The 25,778-nt window shown below is 41.2% G+C and overlaps 1 protein-coding gene across 3 annotated transcripts in view; it reads right to left on the bottom strand.

The window, feature by feature from the left end:
• Positions 1 to 23,314, bottom strand: part of LOC117302160 (GRB10-interacting GYF protein 2-like) — a 30,905-nt gene extending 7,591 nt beyond the window's left edge. For all 3 annotated transcript variants that reach the window (XM_033785967.1, XM_033785968.1, XM_033785969.1), the window contains exons 1-18: positions 23,191 to 23,314; positions 18,692 to 19,048; positions 18,424 to 18,529; positions 17,686 to 17,791; positions 16,816 to 17,051; positions 15,408 to 15,640; positions 13,977 to 14,058; positions 12,140 to 12,726; positions 11,201 to 11,345; positions 9,963 to 10,129; positions 9,061 to 9,314; positions 7,331 to 7,647; positions 6,780 to 6,835; positions 4,616 to 4,794; positions 3,830 to 4,201; positions 2,129 to 2,195; positions 1,884 to 1,997; positions 1,506 to 1,627 (exon numbers count right to left, since the gene is read on the bottom strand). In XM_033785967.1, the coding sequence (XP_033641858.1) occupies positions 1,506 to 1,627; positions 1,884 to 1,997; positions 2,129 to 2,195; positions 3,830 to 4,201; positions 4,616 to 4,794; positions 6,780 to 6,835; positions 7,331 to 7,647; positions 9,061 to 9,314; positions 9,963 to 10,129; positions 11,201 to 11,345; positions 12,140 to 12,726; positions 13,977 to 14,058; positions 15,408 to 15,640; positions 16,816 to 17,051; positions 17,686 to 17,791; positions 18,424 to 18,529; positions 18,692 to 18,979 (3,431 nt within the window). In that variant the 5' untranslated portion in view covers positions 18,980 to 19,048; positions 23,191 to 23,314. The remainder of the gene's footprint in view (positions 1 to 1,505; positions 1,628 to 1,883; positions 1,998 to 2,128; positions 2,196 to 3,829; positions 4,202 to 4,615; positions 4,795 to 6,779; positions 6,836 to 7,330; positions 7,648 to 9,060; positions 9,315 to 9,962; positions 10,130 to 11,200; positions 11,346 to 12,139; positions 12,727 to 13,976; positions 14,059 to 15,407; positions 15,641 to 16,815; positions 17,052 to 17,685; positions 17,792 to 18,423; positions 18,530 to 18,691; positions 19,049 to 23,190) is intronic.
• Positions 23,315 to 25,778: the final 2,464 nt, after the last annotated feature.

Raw genomic sequence — 25,778 nt, 5'->3', positions numbered from 1 at the left:
GCTTCAAGGGCGAAGCATACCTTTGGTTTTTGAAAACGTTCAAATGTTTTAACCCTTGTACAAATAGATGTATACAATAAAACTAACAAGTGAAAATTTCATTTTAGAAGGTGGTCGCAGTTTTTGAGATACCGTCCCAAAAATCCGGAGCAAATATGTCCACACAGGAAGGATAATGCCTCTATACGTAGGAATAAACAATCTGAGAAGAGTGGTTGAACTCAAGATTCAAATATAGGCCCATAAAAACTGGGCCCAATTCCATGGCTCTGCTTACTGTAAGCACAGAATCGGCGCTTACGGAAGCAGGGAATTCTGTGCTTACGGCAAGCGTATTTCACGGCTTAGCGGCGAATGTTTGGCTTGTGCGCGTGCGTACTCCACGTTACTAGGCAGTCTACGCTTACAAGGCTAGCGCAGAAATTCGCCGCTAGCATGTAGAGCGGGGAATCGTGATCGTAAGCGCATAATTCGGCGGTAAGCAGAGCCATGAGATTGAGCCCTGATATCTTTTTACATCACCACATTACTTTGCAGTGAAGTGTTTCTCAGATGATTTACCTTCCACACACTGCTATAGGCTTGTAACAAAATTTCCATTAATTTTAAAGGCCGGTTTATCGTCGGTCGCACGATGGTCGCACGATGGTCGCACGATGGTCGCACGATGGTCGCGCGATGGAGTTTATAGTCATCGATGAGTCCTAAAACTGTGGGGTTTTTTTTTTTTATCGCGCTTTGAGATTTCCATCGCCCGACCGATTTCCATCGCACGACCGATTATAAACCGGCCTTAAGAGTGATTACCACATGAATATCTTCTCTTTAAAGGCACTGGACACCTTTGGTAATTGTCAAAGACCAGTCTTCACACTTGGTGTATCTCAACATATGCATAAAATAACAAACCTGTAAAAATTTGAGCTCAATCGGTCGTCGAAGTTGCGAGATAATAATGAATGAAAAAAAACACCCTTGTCACACGAAGTTGTGTGCGTTCAGATGCTTGATTTCGAGACCTCAAGTTCTAAATCTGAGGTCTCGAAATCAAATTCGTAGAAAATTACTTCTTTCTTGAAAACTACTCCACTTCAGAGGGAGCCATTTCTCACAATGTTTTATTCTACAAACCTCTCCCCATTACCAAGTAAGGTTTTATGCTAATAAATATTTTGAGTAATTACCAATAGTGTCCACTGCCTTTAATAGACTTTTCAGGCTCTATTTCCCTGATTTTCAAAACATTTGAATGCCTTATAAGGTCGCCATTATGATTTGTATTGTGACATCACACTTTGCTGAGCAACTAAGATTGATACACATCTTAAAATCAATCGTTAGCTCTTTGTGAAACTGAGTCCTGCAACAACACAGTAAATTATCGTTAAAATTGTGAAATTCAGGGCGCAGAAAGGGGCTTGACTCAGAGTTCTCTATGGCTAAATACCTGAAGAAAGTTGATGATGTTGGCCCCAAAAAGATATTTTAAAAATAAAAATCTTTACCCTTGGTTTGCATTCCCCCAGCCTGCCGGCCTTGTCTGTTGTTGTTGCTGTTGCTGCTGCTGCTGCTGTTGCTGCTGCTGCTGCAACATCTGAGCCTGAAGTTGTCGCTGCCGTTGCTTCTGCTAAAAACGAAAGTAAAAAAAGGATCTAGTGTTCTGGGCCATTGTTTTGAGTGATCAAGGAGCAATTATTACAAAGTGTTGCCAAGAAAGTTTGATTCACGACGTGAGAAAAAATGAACACAATTTGAGATGCCTTAACTTTGGCGAATCCTGTAAGGGTACATATGAACAATGTAAACCAAGTAGAATTGAAAGCACTTTTTTTCTCAGGCATAATTTTTGAAGAACAAATTTTGCGCCAATGATAAACACTTACTTCATCTCTATCCCTCTGTTCTTGCTGTATCTGTTGGATCTGAGTTAAAGTTGGAGTGCTTGTTGATGACGCTGAAGAAGAATTAGGCTGACCCCACATAGCACTGCTTGGAAGCTGTCACGAAAAGAAAAAAACATGGACCTTATAGATCAAAACGATCCAACTCGAAGCAGATCTCTTTTTTTAACTTCTTTTGTAAAGAACCGGTGGTAAACGACTCTTAATTAATATTAAGAAAATCCTACTTTTGACTGTTGCTGCTGTTGCTGCAGTCTCCTCAGAGCGTCCTGCTGCTGCTGTTGCTGCTGTTGTCTGTAGAACAATCAGAAACAAGGTGTCATGCAGTTTCTCTCATAACAATTAAATTTTCTTGAAAGAGAAGGGTCAAAGACTCCTAAACTGAGCAGCAGGGCCCAATTTCATAGAGCTGCTTAACGGTAAGCTAATTTTTTCGCTTAACATAGCAAAAATAATTGCTTAAAACCATTCGGATTCCATGCTAAACGTACACAAGCTTAAGCACGTAAACAATCTGCGCGCGGAGATTTTAGATCGTTTGCTTAAGCAAAACAGAAGAAGGCAGTGTATTTTGCACTGTGTGCATGGCCTAGGGCTGCTTAACGGTAAGCAAATATGTTGGCTTAACGTAGCAACAAAAATTGCTTAAGCGTAAACCTATTTCACCAGCGGTTGCTAGCTTAAGCACGTTAACAAACTGCGCGCGCAACATTTTAGATCGTTTGCTTAAGCGAAAAAGAAGAAGGTGCTGACAAAATGGCGGGCGAAATAAATGCGGAGTGCACTCGAGTGGCGATAAAAAAAATTCATCACCTTCTGTGTCTGATATGTATTATTTGTAATGGTTCAAAGTGCCCCTCGAAAGGTTTACACACTAACTTGAAAGTAAACAAGAAGATAATACATTGTACAGCATGATTCTGAAGCATTTTAGACACTCGTTTATTCGCTACACCTACCATACAAAGGCACGTCGTACAATCACCGCTGTGCCGGCACAATAACATCGTTTGCAATGAGTGTTGTACTATGCGCCGTTTGAATAAGGTGCTTAAGCAATGGGGCTTTAAGGACCCTTTTTTTGCTTGCTTGCCTTGCCGTTTTAAGCAAAAAAACTTGCTTAAGCAAGGCTATGAAATGAAAAACTTGCTAGGTCATGTAGGTGCACCCGTTAAGCACAAAATAAACGGTTAAGCAGCTCTATGAAATTGGGCCCAGATGATTGCAAAGTTAAGCGACAAAGCTTCCTAGAATCCCACCAAGGGAAAGGCTCTGGTTAGTATTTGATGCTGAAGAAGTTCTTACGCTTGACACAAACACCAGACATTCGTTATAGTCTCTCATGCAGGCCTGATGCTTTGTTTTTGAAGAGGCAAGGACAAAAAGGCGATTTCTCACTGTAAAGGGCACCTCTATGATTGTGTATGAGGAACATTTACAATTTTACAGAAACCGTTCAAGGGGCACCCACGCCTGTAAGCTTCGTTTTTGAAATGCTGAAATGGCAAGGGCAAGAAATTGAGGAAATTGTACATTTCTACTGGAACATTTCTAGCTCACCGAGGCAATGACCATGGAGGCAATCGCCTTTGCTGCTTCTATGAAGTATCAGGCCTGGCATCCTGGGCACCAAGGCAATGATCATAGGCAATGGAGGGTATGTTACATGAGAGAAAAACCCAAGATAGGGTAAGCCCACACATATAGGTAGGGACTGAAAACCCAATCCACATGCAATTGCTCCGATTGGGGATTTGAACCAGGAATCAGAGGTCACAGAGTGGAGAAGCCAACGTGACAAACTTATGAATCATCTCACCGCATTATATCATGATGTCGCTGCCTCTTAGTCTCTTTCTGACTCTCAGAGGTCACAGAGGTGAAACGCATGGAAGAAGCCAACGTGACAAACTTATGAATCTTCTCACCTCATAATATCTTGATGTCGCTGCCTCTCGGTCTCTTTTTGACTGTCCTCTTCCCTCCTGACCCTCTCCTGCTCATCCCTGACTCGCCTTGACGCCTCCTCCTGCGCCCTTCTCGCAACATCCTCTTGGGCTCTTCTCTCTGCCTCTTCCTGGGCGCGGCGGGTAGCCTCCCGTCTTACGACGTCTTCCTGGACTTTCCTCGCTGCCGCTTCTTCCTGTCGCCGCAGTTCATCTTGCCGCTGCTGCTGTTGCTGCTGTTGCTGCTGTTCGAGTCGTAATTGCTCCTCCTGCTTTTTGCGTCTTCTCTCGTCCTCTAGACGGAGTTCCTCCAGCCTGTGAATTTCCTCCTGACGCCTGAAGTCTTCTTGTCTTCTACATAACAACAAATATTACAAGATATTCATACAACAACTTGATTTCATTGTAAAAGCCGGTGGTTCCATGCACGTCAAAGAACCCAGTGCACTTATCGAAAAGAAAAGGGTTTGTCCCGGTGTTCCTGGTTTGATTGGCTGCATACTGCGCCACAGCACCTTGTAAACCATTACAGGGTGCTACGTAAAAGGAGTAGGCCCTCATAATTCAAATGTAGTCCCACATACCATACAGGAAAATACGGTATGTTGAGCGTCACTGAGTGAAGGATATGCACGCTGTATAAGAAGCCACTATTAATGTTAATATTATAATAAGATAAAGTCAACCTGACCTAACATTGACAATTGGATCCAAAATAGTAACCAAATAATAATCATTTGGTACATTCTACAAGAAACCATCTCTGACCTGATTTCTTCTTGTCTCTTGAGTTCCTCTTGTCTCTTGAGCTCAATCTCCTGCTGTCTCCTCATCTCCTCCTCTTGCTGTTCTCGTCTCCGTCTGTCCTCTTGCTCTCTCGCCTCCTTCTGGCGTTCTTCATCGCGTCGTCTCACCGCTTGCCTCTCCTTCACTTTTTCCCTCCTTATCTGCAATGTGTTAAAGCCAGTGGACACTATTGGTAATTACTCAAAATAATTATTAGCATAAAACCTTACTTGGTAACGAGTAATGGGGAGAGTTTGATAGTATAAAACATGTGAGAAACGGCTCCCTCTGAAGTAACGTAGTTTTCGAGAGAGAAGTAATTTTCCACGAATTTGATTTTGAGACCTCAAAATAAGAATTTGAGGTCCAGAAATCGAGCATCTGAAAGCACACAACTTCGTGTGGCTAGGGGGTTTTTCCTTCCGTTATTATCTCGCAACTTGGACGACCAATTGAGTTCAAATTTTCAAAGGTTTGTTATTTTGTACAAATGTTGAGATACACCAAGTGAGAAGACTGGTCTTTGACAATTACCAATAGTGTCCTGTGTCTTTGAGAAATGGAATGAGCTCAGATTTGGCGTCAGGGGAACCAGTTGGCTTGCTATGGCTATATCAGAGAGGTTTCGCAAGTTTACAGATACATCTACAGATACATCTACAGAAACATATTACATCAGTTTTCTTTCATTTTTGTTTTTGGTTTTACTGCGCCTTGATAACCCAGATATGTGCGCTTTACAAGTCTTTATTCTTCTTATTATTATACTACATGAACAATTTGTTTGCTCATGTCAGGTGTAATACAGGAGTTTATCTGTTGCATGCACCCTGGATAAAGGCGTTCGTACACGCGGTAGAAAAAAAAGATACTGTTTTGCACAATTTTATTTTTGTGTTTGTTCTTGACATTTCCCACTATGTTGTCCGATAAAAATCATCTTCATCTTCCTTTCAACTCAATCTACATCTGCATGTTACATGCTAGCGCCCACCCCCAAGGGACACAATAACTCTATGCAGTGTTTTACCCTAAACAGAGGTCAGCTGACAAATAAAAACTAGTTAAAACACCAGGTGTGGATTTCGCAAAGAGTCAGGACTAGTCTTATCTCAAGTTAGGACCAGTTACTCGTCCTAACTTAGGACTATCAATGCAATTTGTATATCTCCTAGGACTAGTCCTAAGTTAGGACTAGTCCTAAGTTAGGACTAGTCCTAAGTTAGGACTAGTCCTAAGTTAGGACTAGTCCGAAGTTAGTCCTAACTCTTTGTGAAATCGAACCCTGCCGTCGATTTCACAAAACTCTTCCTAACTTAATCAATTAATCTTATGACTTAGGACGAGTCCCAACCCTGCACTGTAGCGTGCATACCTTAAGATTAATCCTAAGTTAGGAGGAGATACTCGTCCTAACTCGAGATAAGATGAGTCCTAACTTTTTGTGAAATCGACGGCAGAGGACTAGTCATAATTTCTCCCGCACGGTCCAGCTGGCTTGTTATGGTAAGTGTTAAAAAGCATTCATACCAATATGAAAACAGGTAGCAATATTTCATTGAGAAAAAGGGTCAACCTACATGGGGTAGGCTTTGTTACACTTTTCAGGATGAAATAACAAAAAAAAAATCGGATTTTTCCCATGGGCAAACAAATCTGAAATAAGACTAAATAGTAGGAGGACTAACATGCCTGCATTTTTTCTAACTCCACTTTCATAAATTTTTGTTGAAAATTGCAGGTTTTTTTTTATGGAGTATTTTTTGATTGATTGTTGATTATTATTATTATTGTTATTATTACTATTATTATGCATTTAGGTACGCTATTCATAGTAAAACCATATCACAGCGTTTACAATAGAAAGAGCAATGTATTAAACATTATACAAACAAAACAACAGTAAAAAGTCAATTAGGAAAGAGGTTTGTTTTGAGAACCTTCTCAAACACATGCACTGATGGAGCAGATTTAATAAAGGCGGGGGAAGTTCATTCCTCTCCTTAGCTGCTGTAACAGTGTATGTACAATCTCCCGCCTTACTACAAGTCGCGGGAAAATGGATCTGCATTGGAGCCAAGATTTGTACGCAAAGATCGATACAACTCAAGACATTCATTAAAATACACTGGGACTACTTCCTTACCTCTTCCATTGCATCCTTGGCCATTGACGGATGCCAGAAACCAATGTCCCAATCATCTGATGGGAAAAACAAATTTGGGGGTTAAAGATTTATCAAATGAGTGGTGCATCCCAAACTGCGTATGTTTAATGGCAGTTGACACTATTGGTAATTGTCAAAGACTAGCCTTCACAGTTGGTGTATCTCAACATATGCTTAAAATAACAAACCTGATTGAGCTCAATCGGTCATTGAAGTTGCGAGATAATAATGAAAGAAAAATAACCCTTGTCGCACGAAGTTGTGTGCTTTTAGATGGTTGATTTCGAGACCTCAAGCTCTAAATCTGAGGTCTCGAAATCAAATTCGTGGAAAATTACTTCTTTCTCAAAAACTGTGGCGCTTCAGAGGGAGCCGTTTCTCACAGTGTTTCATACAATCAACCTCTCCCCATTACTCGTCACCAAGAAAGGTTTTATGCCAATAATTATTTTGAGTAATTACCAATAGTGTCCACTGCCTTTAAGACGGGAGTTATGACATAGGAAAATAAAAAAAAAATATTTACAAACCTGATTTACTGGTCGGGGGCCCGCCCCAGATGGAGATGTTATCCATGACGTTCTCGGACTTCGTCGTCGTGACGGGGCTGCTTCTGGATCCGCTGCGGGCGGCGCCGGCCATTATAGCATGCTGCTGCTCACTGACCACTGCAGCTGCAGCAGCAATGTCCGACCGGGACGGCTCTCCCTGGTGGGACATCTGCTGCAGTAGGAGCTGATGCTGCTGCTGCAGGCTGATGAGCTGCTGTCGTAAGAGGGTTTGCTGGGCCGGGGTTAATGATTTACCCCTCTGTAGAAGCTCCTGGTAGATACGGCTGGCTTGGACTCTTGACAGGAAAAAAACAAAAATCATATTATTATATAACTGATATTGAATCTGAAGAAGGTCTTATTTGGATCAAAAGCTAAGGCCATCTACCCTACTCATAATATACGAATGGAATCTTATAATATTACAGTGGATATACTTTCTACTAATTTATTTGCGAATACACTATTATATTTAGTTATTTATCAACTTATTTTATTACAAATCCCACAGCAAAAATTATACTAATATGTAAATGGAGTCTTATTATTTGTTTATTTATCATTACACAGCGAAATTCCCCCACAAACAGGATGAACAGGATACAAGAAGACATGTTCAGTTTCAGAAGTGCGAGGAAAACCCCAAAATGCCCAATGGGGGAAAAAAAACATGCAGTTAGGGACTGAAAACTCAATCCACAAGCAAGGCTCCAATCTGTGCTGGGATTTCAACTGAGGGTCCACAGAGGTGAAAGGCTGGGACAGAAACCACATGTTCCCCATGGCTCATGGCCTTATCAACACTGCCCACTACCTGCGTGGTGTATTGTGGCCGAGCGGTCAAGCGCATCACATCAGACTCAAGTTCTGATGAGCTAAGCATTGGAGTGTGGGCTCGTATCCCGGTCATTAAACCTGTGTCCTTAAACAAGACACTTAACCATATATTGCTTCTCTTAACCCAGGTGTATAAATGGGAGCTGTTGAAGCTGAAACAAATGCCATAATCATACGCTACAAGCCAGTCAAGACAAATTTGGCTCAGTACAGACTTCTCAGACAAAAAGGGCTCTCCAAAAACTGAATCATAACCGCAGCATTTTAGTAAAAGTACATATAGTAAATCGTCAAGGATTCTCTGCCAAACGGGGCAAAATTTCATAGAGCTGCTTAAACAGAACAAAAATTGCTTAACAAATTTCTGCTTGGGAGAAATGAGCAGAAGACCAGTCACAAATTGTACATGTGACATGGGGCCAATTTCATAGAGCTGCTTAAACAGAACAAAAATTGCTTAACAAATTTCTGCTTGGGAGAAATGAGCAGAAGACCAGTCACAAATTGTACATGTGACATGGGGCCAATTTCATAGAGCTGCTTAAGCAAAAAATTTGCTTTAGCACGAAAATAGCTTGCTTAATTTACACATGCTACCGGCCAAAATGTCATGCCATATACATTGCTTGTTACTGGTATTTAGCTGTTGTTTACTTAGCATAACAATTGAGTGGAGTCTTGGCCGGTAATCTGATTTTACAAAGCATGAATTTTTTTGCCTAAGCAAATTGGCCGGTAATCTGATTTTACAAAGCATGAATTTTTTTGCCTAAGCAACATTTTGTGCTTAAGCAGCTCTATGAAATCGGGCCCTGATGCCTCTACTTTTATTCAAAATCCTCCTTTAAAAAAAAAAGTGTCAGTAGGCTCACCTGATAAATGCCTGTTGCTGCTGAATTAGTTGCTGGAAGACGTGGTGTTGTTGCTGCTGTTGCAAGTGTTCCCGCTGCTGCTGTGTAGGTGGCGGCTGCGGCGGCTGAGGAGGACCCTGCTGCTGCTGCTGCTGCTGCTGCTGTTGCTGCTGTTGGGTGAACAGCTGCGGAGGGAGACCATGATGAACCTGTTGCTGAGGCTGCGATGGCTGGGGAACCTGCCGTACTTCAGCCGAAACTGACGGCTGCATTTTCTACAAGTGCAAATGATCGACAGAGTTCTTGCTTAAAGGGTGTGCACAACATTGTTAAAGACGGTGTCCAAATATTGCTTATAGATTATCTGCTAAGCAAGAATGAGCAGGATACCAGTCACAGTAGGTTCTCTAACCATAGTATTTTGGCTGGTTACCTTATTTTGGTAAGCAAAAATTTGGTGTGGTTCGCTACTTGTTTGTGCTTATGCAGCTCTATGAAACTGCGTCCTGGGCTTACCGCATGTACATCTGTGCAACCAATAATACTATACATTGGGTCATCTGGTCTCGTGGCAGTGTGGGTTCAAAATCCCCAGCCGTGACACTCGTGTCCTTAAGCAAGACACTTAACCATTGCTTCGTCCTTTGGATGGGACGTAAAGCCGTTGGTCCGATGTGTTGTGTAATGCATGTAAAAGAACCCAGTGCACTTATCAAAAAGAGAAGGGGTTCACACCGGTGTTCCTGGCTGTGGCTGCTAAATGCGTCGTGCTACATTATCGGGTCTCAGAATTCATAACTTTCAATAACCTCTCTTTCCGTATAACTGTATATACTAAGCCCCTTGAGTGCCTTGTTGGCAGATACGTGCGCTATATAAGACTTTGATATTTGTATTATCTTTATCGAAGCAGACATTCTTACCCCCATTGGTGGAGGCTCAGGTCCCTGGATGAATGGTACCCTGCCCCATCTCTTGATGACTTCCCCGAGACACATGAAGTCTTCATCACAGCCTCTCTTGACTAACAGAGTCATCGTGAAGTAACCAGCACCAAACCAATCGGCCATCTCACTCGACATAAATGGACCTGAGTTTAAACAGAACAGATAGAAAGTGCATATTAACACTTGGCTAAATCAATCACAAGAACCATCTCTGCCCTCACAGGTACCCGTTTACCCCTGGGTGGAGAGAAGCAATTATAGTTGAGTGTCTTGCTCAGGGACACAAGTGTCACGACCGGGATTCAAACTCTGCTGAACAGAAGCACCAGAGCTTGAGTTCGGTGCTCTTATCCACTCTGCCATGATATAAGTGCATGTTAACACTTGCTCCCTAGGCCCACTTACCTGCAGGGTCCAATTTCATAATAGCAGAAAATACTTCCCAACAAATTTCTTTGCTAAGCAAACATTTAGTGGGGCACTGGTTACAACAATGTAATTTTGGCTATTAAAGTTTTCTGTTCAGCAATACATTTCTTTGCTTAGCAATTTTGTCTGTGCTTACAGGTGCTATCTGCTTACTACTGAACTCTGCGCTTAGAGTGTCATTCATTCAATTGTTTTGTCAAGTATTCCACAGACAGCTTGCAAATTGAGCACCTTTTTTTAAAATAGACATAACTCCTCGTAGGAATGATCAATTTCTTTCATTTTTTTCTTCTAATAAGCAGGAGAGAGTGCATGTTTATGCTTTACTGAATATCTGAGTGTCATTTGTTTGTTTGTTTACTCATTTCTCAAAGACTACAGCACCTCAGCTAGTAATATTTTAAGGCAAGCTTTCTACTATCAATATATATTTGGTTTGCGGTAACACCATGTGTGTATCTACATCTACTTGCCAGGTAGAGTTTGTTCTTAGAGAACTGTCTTTCTTTATTCTACTACCACGGGGTAGATTAATTAGATGTTCGGGAGACTTCTCAGTTCTGAAAAGAACTGTCCTGCTTTTTAACTACTACCCGGGCGGAAGGTATAGAAAATTGGCTGGGACTACTACTGTAGCTTTTATGATCGTAATTAACTGCACTATTAACACAGAGTCAGTTCTTGAAATTCTTTCTACTATCATTATCTTCAAACGGTGTAAGTTTATTTTAAATCTGTGTTTTGTGTTACAAAAATAACCCAAATCCTTCAAGATGTTGGTATACCTTGCACTGATCCCTGTGGGTCCTTATACAGCCACTTGAAGGCATTTTCATGTGTCATAGGCAGCACTGATCCATCGGCACTGTTACTACTACTTCCAGGTTTACTAATCGATACCTCGGTCTCCTCAGGCTCCTTGTCGTCATCCTACAACCCCCACAAAAAAAAGAGACAAAAAACAAAACTCATTTTTTCATACCTGACACAAACGGAAATGCAAACATTTCACAAACTGACACACACGTAGATACCAGTAAAAAGCAATCAGAGAAAACAGCATTTAAAGACACAAAGACCAACCTTCTCACTTGGTGTATCTCGACATTATGCATAAAATAACAAACCTGTGAAAATTTTAACTCAATTGGTCGTCGAAGTTGCGAGATATCTATGAAATAAAGTTGTGTGCTTTCAGATGCTTGGTTTCGATACCTCTTCTTCGAAAATTACTTCTTTCTCAAAAACTACGTCACTTCAGAGGGAGCCGTTTCTCACAATGTTTAATACTATCAACCTCTCCCCATTACTCTTTACCAAGTGAGGTTTTATGCTAATAACTATTTTGTGTAATTACCAATAGTGTCCACTGCCTTTAAAGTTGAAATGAAGCTTTTATATACCAAAATTCCGGGGGTATTCACATACTATATGCGGTGTTTTTTAATGTGTTCATCCTAAACTGATAATCCATGAAGCAACAAAGGTTTTTGTCTGTTTATGGAGTCGAAAAACAAAAAATTACTTTCCGCTTTCACAAACTGACACCATCCAATGTATTACTAAGCGATATTTCACATTTAAAATTGTGTATCTTCTTGTAGCCCCTAAACAAGAGTGGCTTTTATTTTAGCCTTGTTTGGGGCAAACTTGACTAGAAAAAAAAAAGAAAGAACAATCTCCTTGCGACTGAGACGTTACAAAAAAACTGAATCCATCCTTACCTCATCAATAACAGCCATGAGACTCTCAGCAGCTTTCTCCATCTGCGCCAGACCATCGTCATCCTCCTCATCCTCTTCCGCTTCCACTTTCTTGCTGTCCAACTTCTTCTCTATCGAGGCTTCAACCTCCTCCGCTGTCAATGCCACTTCAGAGTCTAACCCCTTGTTCGCTTCCTCGCTGGCCCTGGCGACCTTTGCCATCTGCGCCATGACCTCACTGACCGTTGGTACCACGGCCTTGGCTTCACCGCTCTCACTCGATTGCTTTTTGGTTTTCCCTGAGATTTTGGTGCTTGGGTTGGAGTCCCCCCCGGCAGTATTAGAGGGTCCGTCGCCCTTTGCGTTGTTCGGCAGCTTCTTGCCTGCGTTGACTGCATTTTCGGAGAGTTTGACAGTTATTGGGGAGGGGCCCTGCCGACGATCACCTTTCGACTGGAGGGTCTGCGACTTGTTCTGATTGGACGAGGGTATTACAGCGTCCGCGGAATTCGGTTCAGAGTTTTTGTGACTGTCTGGCAAGGGTGAAGCACGAAGAGAGTTGTCCGGTTGATCAGTCAAGTCTGATGTACTAAGTTTGTCTTTTTCATCTGAATCAAAGAAGTAAACGTTTTAAGTTTAGTAAAACTCTTGACCAAGTTGCAATATCTACATGTACCTTACCTTAGCCTGACTCAAGCATGCGGCAACGCTGCAACGTGACAATTTGGGTCAACTGAGTGAGGGAGTGTGTGAAGTTGCAAAAGTTCATCTGATATCAACTTCAAAATTAAAATCCATCCCACTAACATGGAAGATAATTTTACTTGTGCCATAAAACTGCTTAGCAAAAGTCTTAGCTGCTAAGCAAATAAAAGGGGGACCACTAACCATGTGGCCTTTGTTTTACCAGGTGTCATGGTAATGGACATCCAACTTGTTATGGCCATTGAACTTCTTTGGACACATGACCGGAAGTTGGCTAACCCGCTTTTGTATACCCTCCGGATGGTAAGGTAAGGTTAATTTTATTTGCAACCACATACGGTTGGATTCAAAATAAAAAAAAATGCTAAAACTTACAAAATACATCACAAAAACTTTAAAATCATTAAACTATGTATTTACAAGATAAAGGTACAACAAGAAAATGAAAAATATCAAATAATGACCAGTAAAAATATACAGATATATAGTAAGAGAGATTAACAGCAATATATTTAAAATACTGGAAAGAAAAAAAAAAAAAAAAAAAAAAAAAAAAAAAAAACCATACAGCAATATTAACATGCCTCAGACATTAAATTGTGTGCAATGCCATTTCCTCCGTACAAACAGGGACAAAGGGTACCAGAATTCATGCTTGAAATCTCCCTTTTATCCAGGGGTTATTGTGTAATACCATTTTCCAGACCCTCCGTCGTTTTTGTTATGCAAAGAAGGATTACGAGAGATTGTAATGACTGCCAACATAATTTATTACTGTATTCGGAATAACAAGAGGCAAGTTTGAGTGGTCCGAGGTTCCTGCATACCATGGCAGATTATTGGTCGTGGCTTACAAGGTTTTGCACTTCACGATTTTGCACTTCACGGTGGACGCTTCTCATATTTTCCCGAAAACAGAGCAAAAAATCCCTGTGTATTTTATGAGAACGCTTGTCGTCTTTACTTTGTGAAGTAAAAGCTTCATTATAATTATGTTATAAAAAAATACATATATTCTGTAAAATCTTTTAAAAATAATCCCGTCCACGATCACATTTCGAAAAAATATTTATGCAAACTGGTTCAAGAAAAACAGGAATCTCAAACATTTCAGGATATTAGACTTATATATTGTCCAGAAGACTAGTTCTACCTTTGCTAGACTTTCTACCAGTCTGTTCCCCTTTGCTGTCCTCTTTATTGTTGTCCCCAGATCCCGCCTCCTTGTCAGCTTTCTGTATGGAAAACAAATATTTAAATTTTGTTAAAATCGATGCTAATATTTTCAAATTTATGTTAATTTATGCAAATTTGGACTTGAATGAATAATCATTATGAGTAGAAACCAATGTTAACAGTATTCAATGAGCAGGCACCTTAAACTGTTCACAGTTGAAATAGCTGTCACTGTCTGTGCACAACTCATGTGCGATTTCATATTCACTACCTTAGGAAGACCGAGAACAAAACAGAAAAGGGAACATAACAGGTCTCCATAGGAACATTCAAAGAGCTGACGTGCTCCGCAAGGAATATCCGTGTACAAAGTCTATGGGAGGTTCTTAACTACAGGGACAAAGGAAAGACCCAAAGATGTCTCCACAGGGATGCACAAAATAGAATGTGTGCAGTATATATTAGTCTGGTTTCTATGTCGTGTGTGCACTACACTGCACTTCGTTGCACTTCGTTGAACTTCGTTGCACTTTGTTGCACTTCGTTGCACTGCACTTCGTTGCACTGCACTTCGTTGCACTGCACTTCGTTGCACTGCACTTCGTTGCACTGCACTTCGTTGCACTCACTTCGTTGCACTGCACTTCGTTGCACTGCACTTCGTTGCACTGCACTTCGTTGCACTGCACTTCGTTGCACTGCACTTCGTTGCACTGCACTTCGTTGCACTGCACTTCGTTGCCTCCATTAACTATCAGGCCTGCAATCTACCACAACTGGTGAAGTGTAATGGTTGCATTACTGCACATCTAAGACCAGTGTCTGTCTAAAGACAGGGGACCCGTCTACAGTCCTGTATGCTTCGCTTTTGAAAGAGCAAGGGCATCAAGGCATTTTCTCCTTGGTAAAGAGCACCCTATGAGGAAATTGTAAATTTCTACTGGAACATTTCAAGGGCATCAAGGCAATGACCAGGGGCATGGAGGCAGTCGCCTTCGTTGTCTCCAAGAATTATCAGGCCTGCAGTCTACCACAACTCGTGACGTGTAATGGTTGCAAATGGATGGTCAGCTCATTTAAAAAAGAATGTTCCCAAGAGTCAGATGGTTCATAGAAGGTGTTCCGAAACAACTACAACTAAAATGCTAGATCAACAGGTCTAGGCAGATGCGCGCAATCTAGCCAGATCTGTAGTTAAAGTTGCCATTTCGGACACGGCCATATATTTAAAGGCAGTGGACACTATTGGTAATTACTCAAAATAATTATTAGCATAAAAAATTACTCTGAAGTGGAGTAGTTTCCGGAAAAGAAGTAATTTTCAACCAATTTGATTTCGAGACAGAAAATTAGAATTTGAGGTCTCGAAATCAAGCATCTGAAAGCACAACAAAAACTGAACTCTGACCTTTGTAGAACAGAAAGCCCCTGAGGCATCAAATGTTCCAATATCGCCGTCAAACGGATCATCCATGGTCCACTCCGGCATCTCCTCGGCCCCGCCGTCCTCATGCCAGCTGTCTTGGCGAGACCGTCCGCTGTAGCGCCTCTCCCTCATTCCTCTATCCACCCCTCTCTCCAAGCCCCCTCTCTCTCGATCGTCACGTTCTCTTGGATGGTTCCAACTTGTTCTTGTTGATCCTGATGGTGCAGAAGAGAAACAGCTTGTAAGCACTGGACACTATTAATAATTACTCAAAATAATTGTTAGCATAAAAACTGACTCGGTAACGAGCAATGGAGAGCTGTTGATAGTATCAAACCTTGTGAGAAACAGCTCCCTCTGAAGTTAAGTACAGTTTTTGAGAGAGGGAATTTCTCACTCAAATAATCAAAGACTTCAGCTGAAGCATTTTACTATGCATTTGAAAGCACACAAAGTAATGCAACAAGGGTAATTTTTCTTTCATTATTCTCTCGCAAACTTGATGACCAACTGAACAAAAAATTTCACAGGTTTGTTATTTTTATGCATTATATGTTGGGATACACCAAGTGAGAATACTGGTCTTTGACAATTACCAAAGCTGCACAGTGCCCTTTAGTAAGGCCTGGCATTTCAACTTTAAGAGGGCAGGGCCATTTCCATAGGATTTGAGGCATTGCATGGTGAGGTATCAATATACATTTGGTTTGCGGCAACACCATGTGTGTGTATCTACTTGCCAGGTAGAGTTTGTTCTTAGAGAACTGTAGATTTATCGGATGTCCAGGAGACTTCTAAGTTCTGAAAAGAACTGTCCTGCTTTTTAACTACTACTCGGGCGGCAGGTATAGAAAAGTGGCTGGGGCTACTACTTTAGCTTTATGAAATTGGGCAAAGGCTGACCTCATTAGTAGAATTTAACACTTTGGGTGCACACTGGGTGTCGAGTAACTGTATCGTGCAAGACTAGGTTGTACCATTAACTTGGGTCTGATCCCTGGCTACACGACAGCAAACTGTTGTATGGCTGTTTGCCAAAGTATTTCCAGTTTGTGGAACTCTGCAAATTGTGATGTTTTTAGTTGAGCGAAATTCCTTTGGCCCGGCTCATACTTCCTGCAAATGCGATGCGAATGTTGACGTCACACATTCGCAACAAATTATTTGTAGCAGTTGAGTTGTGCTCAACTCTCTTGCGAATATCACAGCGAAAACAGAGTTGTGACGTCAAATTCACGCCAAATATGCATCACATTTGCATTTGCAAGAATGAATGAATGGGGCATTAGTCGTTTCAGGAAAGTGGTCCAAACCCGGATCCTACACCTGAAATACTCTTTTTGGCCTAGAAAACCCACTAAGAAAGACGACACGAGAACATCTCACAAACCTGTTGAACTCCTCCAATTTTCATCTCCTTCTCGTGCCGGTCTCACGGACCTTGACCCAGCTTGCCTCCATGTTCCTCCCTCGTCCTCCTCGTCAGCGCGAGACACCCGGTCCCGTGGGGATCTCCAGTTGTCGCTCGCGCTCCCTCGCTCGATGTGCTTACGCGGAGAGAGCGGACCGCCCGGAGCGTCCTCAAAGTTACGAGTGTCGAGACGCTTGTCGAAACGATGTTCTTGACTGGAAGGAGGAAATACAAGGAATTACAGATTAAGCTATAATATTAATAGTGGCTTCTTATAGAACGCGTATCCGTCACTCAGTGACGCTCAAGGCTCCTTAACAGCCCTGCTAAACCAAAACAGCACTTTTGGCCAACGACCTTTTCACTGCATGACATCTACGTAAAATGGGCCAGTTGGAAACCCAGACAGAATAAATAAAATGCAGGGTCATTGGTTTTGCATCAAACCCAAGTAGTTAGCAGCAGGACTCAAAAACACCGACATGACTGAGTATAAAGCAGTGTTCCCATTGAACTTAAAGTGTTAACTAACCGTCACAAATTGTTAACTTACCGATATTAAGTCCAAGTGCGAACAGCCGAGATCAAAATTATTTTTGTGACTTGTTTTTTTCTCTCAAAAACTATAGCACCTCAGCAAGTAATATTTAAAGGGAAGCTTTCTACTATCACTATGTTCAAACTGTCTGAATTTAATGTAAAGCTGTCGACAAGGTGTATTCTGTCCTACAAAGAGTACCTAGACCCCTGAACGGCAACCAGTTCCAGGCAATTTCCAAAAAAGAAAAATTCCATCCATATTTCAGTTTTCTCATAATTTTACATCAACTTTTTGGTTGAGTCATGTACCTTTCGTCCCAGCTCATAGTTCGAGAGAACTCTCTACCCCGAGTGAATCCAGGTGTCTCTTCGTCAAACATCGTAACACTTCGCTGGTACTCTCCTCTGCCTCGACCTGGTGGGTGTTTCAACAACAAAAATAATCTCATGAGTGTCAGGTCTGAAATTACAGGACGAGTTGCTTGTTCTATACAACTAGCCTGAAGTTTTAATATACAAATATTGACTGCTTCGAGTGCTATGGTTAAAACTACGACTCCCGAGGTGATCCCTGGAGCGTTCTAGTTTCCCCGAGGTGCAGCCGAGAGAAAATGGAATTGTCCGGGGATCACCGAGAGAGTCAGAGTTTAAACCACAGCACGAGTTAAAGCAGAGTCAATATTTGTTTTATAACAACCAAACAGACTGTTTATCATCTTTGTGCACGTAACATTCGTATGCGCATTTCAGAAACACAGATGCACAACTGATTGGATTCGAGGTGGGTAAAAAGGCGTCTGGGTATTGCAAGCCGTGTGATAGTCGTCGGACTATCACACAGCAAACAATGCACGGCCGCCATCAAGTAAAACTATGACATACCATGTCACGTGCTCTAAACCAATCAATAGGCAGAACTTTTGGAAGGGGTGTTATAATATCTCCTAGGACTAGTCCTAACTCTTTGTGAAATTGACCCAAGACCCTTTAGAGTCGACACTGCCGTAAAGCCTGGAGGCGAATGGGACATTAGAATCTACAACGTACCCCTTCCTCGTCCCGCTCCTCGACTCCCCCTTATCGCTGGGGCCCCTCCCCCTCTCCCAGTCAGACGTAGCACCACTGAGCTGTTCACACACTGAGACAAACACCTCTGCAATCCAAAAACAAATCACATATTCATTAAAGGTAGTGAACACTTTTGGTAATAACTCAAAATAATTATTATTCCCCTCAAAATTCAGGTCTGAAATTCCCCCCCCCCCCAGTTTTGAAAAAGCCTGAGAAGGAAAGAACCAAGTAGATGCCGACTAACCTGTTCTTCATCGTTTAGAGGCAACAGTGCCATCGGTGTGAGCGCCTCCCTCTTCGCAATGGATGTGACGTCTTCCAAGCTGCAAGGCATCTTCTCACTCTTACGATACAACGCCAGCATCTCCTCCCTACCGTAGCGATGTTCGGCAAGTTTGAACTGCGTCGGTACGGTAGAGGGCGGTAGACCCGCAGGGATTCCTATACCTGGAGATGGTGGGGGTGAGGTGACGCTGGTGCCGGTGGACAACGCACGCAGCCACTGGGGGCCGAAGTTCAACGTCTCGGACATGGCGCTTCACGTGTGGAGGGTGAGCTTCTGTGGAGGAAAGGGACTTTGAGAAGTCTAGAGGCAGAGGACCTGAATGGGAAACAGAAACAGACAGTTAGTCATGAAAAGTTTCTTATATTTTCAATCTTTGATTGGGGATCTTTCTAGACGAGCGGTCAAGTGCACTGGACTCAAGCTCTGGTGTTTCTGATTAGCAGAGTGTGGGTTCGAGTCCACTTCTTGACACTTGTGTTCTTAAGCAAGACCTTTACAAAAACCATTACTGCTTTGTCCTTTTGGACACATGGTATACATGTATTATTATTTTAAGGTGGTAATATCGTCTTGTCATTGTAAAAGCATTGTTTTGTAATTTTGCATAGGGGTTACTTTTTAGCAAGTCGTATGACCTTTTAAAACTTTCAAACGCATGTGTAACTTTAATGCTAATTTAGCACTGACATGATGATTTAAATACAAACTTTACCAGTCAATGAAAATCATGTGGACAAGTGTCTGATCCACACTTACACTTTATGTACATGTGCGATGTAAATTTGAATTGAACATAAATTACAAAGTATAAACCCCCAGCATGCCACTCAGTTTATGAGACCAGTTTGTGGACGCAAGCAGCCATCTTATCACACCATGTTTTTACATACATGACAAAACACTGCATGCTATGCATACATATGTACAGTATAGCAAAATCTATCGCAAACCATTGAAGATCGACCCCCCCCCCAAAAAAAAAAAACGGGAAAACAAAAAAATACGCTCAGTGCACATTGCCTGCACAAGTGTTTGGCCTACAATGTACTTGATGTTTTGTAATCACATAGGGGTGTCAATACACCTCATCCACAGCAGGTCACAAAATATTGCGAATGAGCTCAGAGTTAAATACATGTAGATACTGTAGTTTTATCTAAGGCGTACATTTTAACAAGAACCATTATTTTCTGTACATATGGAAAGTATGCTTCAATAAAATGATCTATCCACTCATGCATGTGTCATGATAAACTTCTTTTTTGACATTTTTATGTGTGTGCATATATAAGTATCTGAAGGTAAGCGATGAAAGGAAAAGTGGAGGGTGATGGTTAAAATTGGATGATTATTTCTTGTACACCATATTTCATGGATACAAAATGTAATGACTTTTATTGAAAACTGCTTATTGCTGAAAACATTGGACCCATTTGAACAAAATCAAAGTTTTTTCAGTTTTCCCACTGAAAAATATACTTTCCGAACAAACGATTTTTTAACAATCAAACTGTGAAGCAAATCCTTAACAAAAAGTTTGGAAGTTGATCCTGGCATGTGTTTGGAATAATAAGAAAGTGTGAAGAAACATGTAGGCACAGTTTGATTTATTTTTGAGTCATGTCCACTTTGGCTTGGAAATGCCTGTGTATATATTTATAAAAAGAATCATCACTTTGTCTTTGCTTCCAGGCGAGACCTATATATAGAACCCCATTGAAGAAATCAGAGCGAGTCTATGCATAGAGGTAGACCTCCAATCCATGGTCTACGATACAGTTTGTCATGTCCAATACAGTGTGCAGAAGTATTCCCAAATGACATTACTCATACTATAAACGTATCCCAGTCCCATCAGCATAATAACCAGGCTGAGTTATTAAGCACTTACCATGCTTACCTGGGATCAGTCTAATTTAAAGGCAAGGTTGTAGTCACTATGACTGGACTTTTCAGCCCACTGCGTGTGTTTAATATTGCATTTTTATTATTCTAAAAAGTACAAAGTAAAGATGGAAACATGTAAAAAACAATACACTACAGTACACAGTACATGTAGGCCTTAAAGCCATTGGACCCTTTCAGTTCAGAAAAAAAAAAAAAAAAGTTCACAGATTTACAAATAACTTACAGGGTTCACAGAAGGCAATGGTGAAAGACTTCTCTTGAAACATTATTCCATGAAATGCTTTACTTTTTGAGAAAACAGCAGAACAATATAAATTCTCGTTAACGAGAATTAAGGATTTATTTGAAACACATGTCATGACACGGCGAAACGTGCGGAAACAAGGGTGGGTTTTTTCCGTTGTTTTCTCCCGACTCCGATGACCGATTGAGCCTAAATTTTCACAGGTTTGTTATTTGATATAGAAGTTGTGGTACACAAAGTGTGGGCCTTGGACAACACTGTTAACCGAAAGGGTCCAATGGCTTTAATGTATGTGGATCCTATGCAACACATTCATACAGTTTGCACAAACAAGATACATGATACATGTAGCTCACACATACTGTGAACTGGTTGGACAATTTTAGACCCTTTTTTCATGTACTTGTCTGTTCATTCCAGTTTATCCACTGTTCTTTTTTTTTTAACCCAAACAGACTAGGCCGATGTGCTCACACAGAACCAAATCGTCCCATCTTGAAGAAGTTAGAGAAAAGCTCATGAAAGCTATGTATCTTCTTCATTACTCCATGTCCTTGGCCCATATTATCACAAAACCAATTCTAAGAGAAAGTCTGCTAGCTTCCCACAAGAAATGCATCCCAAGTGACCAGTGAACATTAGTTTCTGAACAAGGGGTCAAAGGGCAAAGTGTTGCATATGGACTCAATGTGTACATGTACATACCTACATTGTGTTCGTGTCGTATGTTACAATTCACTGTATGTACAGTGATGCAGCATTTGAACATGTTCATTGCACATGTACTATGTAATTGTCATAGTTTTATTTGATAGTCCACATGTGTTTTTCTTTTCAGGGTCAAAGTTCACCATAATGATCGATCACCATCTGTTGTAAAAACATGGCTTTACAAAAAGGGATGACACGGCAAAAGTTAAAGGTCAGTGCAGGATTACAATTCAGCAAGCTTTTATGTCAAATGATCTCAGCAAGCTGTAACTTGAATACACTTAGAATTAAAACTAACTTTCAAATATAATTCAAAACAGTTTTGTTGACATCATTTTGTTCATTTGTGCACAGCAACAACCATCGATACACCTTCGATCAATCCGCTTAATAGTTTAGAAACTAAAAAATGGATTCCAGGACAGAGCTGTCCTCAAATTTTGTTTTACTCCTATAGTTTTGTAAATTGCGAAGACCACCAGCGACCACCATGTCCATGTAACCCGACGTCTGACCCAAATGTTTTCATGTTGTCTGTTTGTAAATGTGATACATGTAGCTTTAGCTAGCAAATTGATGTTAAACTTCACAGAACAGAACTTCTCTAGCAGTAAAAAAATTCAAAAAATAACATCTAGGAGGTATTTCTACCTCCATTAAGATTCATCAAATGGAACTTACACACTAAATGGAATTTTTGTTGTTCAGGAACTTCAGTCGCATAATAATTTAATAATAAGACATTTGTTAAGCGCCTAATGTAAAAATCGGATAACTTTCCATATGGCGCCACCACTTTTTCACTCATTTTTACAAAAAGGGAATATCAATCACTCAGCTAAATTAAATACTATATTATTTTATTTTGAATGAAAAAGTGGTGGCGCCCTACGGAAACTTTTCCTAAAAATCACTTGTCTTTGTAAAGTAACGCCAAAAAGGGCTTCGGCTGGCTTGAAAGAAGCCCGTCTAGCGTACCTGACATTGCTGGATAATTTATATTTTATGTTTACATTTTTAGACTTAGTTTTCTTAAATCTTTGCTACTAATAAAGTAGTTAGTAAAACACAACAAGACCAGGCATAAAGCATTACATACATTTTCATGGTTTTTCAAATAGAGGAGTCTCACTACACATTTAAAGTGCATAGCAGCAAATTGTCAAGCTAGCACGAGCACCGGGAGTTAATTGATTGAAACTTAAAACTTCAACTCATGATCTAGGTGAATCTTTGTAAATTCTATAGTTTAAAATTAATAATACGAATATTTAACTCTTACCAATTTATGTGAGACTAATTTGTACTACAGATATGGAAACACAAATCTGTTAAATTAGAGCACAATTTTGATCGAAAGCACTGCCATAAAAAAATCAAACATGCCCATCATATTTTCGAACGCCGTCGCCGTGCGTGTGTGTGTGGTGGACATACCCCCAAAATCCACGGCCGGACCGCCTTCATAAACACGCCACACATTTCCCAGCACGATTAAAAAACACAACGTTGATCGCCGGCGTTTGAGTTGCCGTACACAACAAAACCGAGGCTAATTTCACCAACCTGACACCATCATGGCCAACTTACATACCTGATTGTAAAGTGACGACAAGGGGCAAGCTTTCAAGAGAGGAAATGTCAGAAAAATCACTCAAACGCCCGTTCAAATTCGGCTGTAAATTCTGTATCCCGAATTATGTTCGTGTTCGATTCCAATATGGCTGCCTTCTGAGATATACCACGTGACCAGATATTTTAATGAGCTTTTCCCAGATGTATACAAACTTTCACCCTTGACCCAAATAATAGTTCAGCTACATGCAAATGAGATAGCGGTACGTAATCACATCAGTGAGTAAATTTACATGCGTGTTCATCATAATTATGCCTTCACCAATTATTATTAATTTATCTAAAATACTAAATGATTAGCAAAATTCATAAATATTAGTAAAAACGTAGGTTACAAATCATGGAGGAATGTCTGATCCCCATTTAACTAGCTGCGCTTATAACTCAGTTTCAATTAATTTTAAGCGTTCTGCAACCAGAAACACTCGGTTGACCCGCACACAGACTCGTGAATAATTAAATGTCTAGCTTTTAGTCAACTTTATTACTCTTTGCACGGCCTCGCCCCCTGCACCAGCCTGACCCCCCCCCCCCCCCCCTCCTCCCCCAATCGATCCCGTTAAACCGACAGGAGCACTCAAGTGAGCCCTCTTGTGGTTTAAATTGGAAAATGTCGTCACTTCGCTGGGCCCCAGCGGCCAGTCTATCCAGGACCGCTGGCATGGGCTAATCGCTTGCACAGATTCTTGTTCAGGAAGTACGTCATGCGTACAGTGCATAGAAAAATGGTGCAGTGTGAGTTTGATGCATGATGGGACTGCACATTATTAATCCAATGACATTGCATGATACGTTTGCCCATCCCAGCGCCTTTGGTTAAAGCTAGCAAGGCGCTGGGGACGAGCGAATGACGTCACCAGCATAAAACCGGTATAGCGCCACCAAGAAGAAGCTGCTTTTAAATACTCTGGTCTCGGTAAAATTATCAAGAACCAGGCCTCGTTGGGATTAAGCCACTAGTTGAAAACCTCTTCACCACACATTGATTCCCTTAGTAATATGATCAAAGTTATTGTAAATATTTAAAGAGGTGGAACTTTAAACAAAATGCAACATCTAGGTCCAGGGAGAAGCACATCTTTTGTTCGTGACAAAGAGTGATTTACATCACAATAGCCCCCTTTGTTGAATATTACAATAATTATATTTGAAAACAAACGATTTAAAACAAAAATCATGATAGGCCCGCGCCCTCATGCGTTAAATGAAAAAGGCTAGAAATTATGTACACAAATATCTACAGGATTGGTTATACTAAAATAAAAGCTTTTAATCTTACCTAATCCGAAAGTGATTATTTTATTGGTTTTAAAGTTAAAAATACAACCATTAGCAATTCTTTACAGGTCTAGTGAACAAACACGTCCGCCATTAGAGTAATATTAACCATTACAAATGCGGTTACAAAATGGCGGAATGTGTTAGTTCATGAAGTAAAAGTAAAACTACACGATTACTTTTGTGTCTAAATAATATAAACATCTTTTCAACAACATCATTTCATAGCAAAATCTGTTATTAAAGCCAGAAGCGCAAAATCCGATGAAGGGCCTGTACGTAGACTTGATTTCAAATGATTTCAAGTCTGAGATCGCGATTATTTCTCTGCATCAGCCACCCAAAACGTAGACGGGCCCCTGTTTTTGTCTGCATTGGATCATTGGACAAAATGCAGTGACTAAAAGCTACCGTATTTGGGTTTAGTGTTGATTGGTCTGAGGTCACCTCGACGACCAATCAAAACACAGATAATGAAAGCTTACTTTCGGTCCTCTGCTGTCCTCTTGTGTGGTATTATGTATGCAGTACATGTGGATGTATTTGCATGTAATGTTGGTGTGGAATTTGACTGCGTATCTCCAGTGGGTGCGTTCGTTTAGCTTCCCTGGGTCGACCCCGGTCTGCCCGGTACGTTCGAATAGCTTTGACGGGCTCACCTGGGTCAACCCCAGTGCCCTGCTTGTGGAGTGGGTCACTTGGGGTGACCTGAGGTGCATGCCGTCACCACGAGAGAGCGAGTGTGATCGTTCGATTAGCTCTTGTCAGGGGCTCACCCGATCCGAGTGAGCACAGGGGTACACCCAGGGAAGCTTAACGAGCGCACCCATACGTGAAATGAATGTCGGTCAAGTGAATGTACACGCCGGTTTGGAGGCCGGTCTCTGGCGTTATTCACGAGCCTCGAAATGTGGCGTCAGATGTTCAGGCTATGGCCGGCCCAGTCTACCCAAAACAGCTCAACTGGTTAGCTATAAATCCACAAGAGGGCGATATTTCAGGCATTGGCTATACGAACTAAAAGGCCACGAGCACAGACTTGGAACCAAGTCTAGCATTACAGAACGCGCCTCGCTATACACCGTGACAAAATATTAATTTAACGCATGTCTTTTTATCGTTCTTTTGCGCAGAGTTATGCCGAACTAACTGCGAGGTTGTGACGATTAGCCCGTTAATCACCATCTGGATAAGTCTTTAAGTCTGGAAAACTTTTTGCTCTAAAAAGTTCTGGAAAATCAATTTAACCGATTGGAAGTCGACAGCCTT

The sequence above is a fragment of the Asterias rubens genome, chromosome 18 (assembly GCF_902459465.1).
Source record: "Asterias rubens chromosome 18, eAstRub1.3, whole genome shotgun sequence".
NCBI classification, from domain to species: Eukaryota; Metazoa; Echinodermata; class Asteroidea; order Forcipulatida; family Asteriidae; genus Asterias; species Asterias rubens.
Note: the sequence above shows the minus strand (reverse complement) of the source record. Positions and strands in the feature narration are given on the sequence as shown.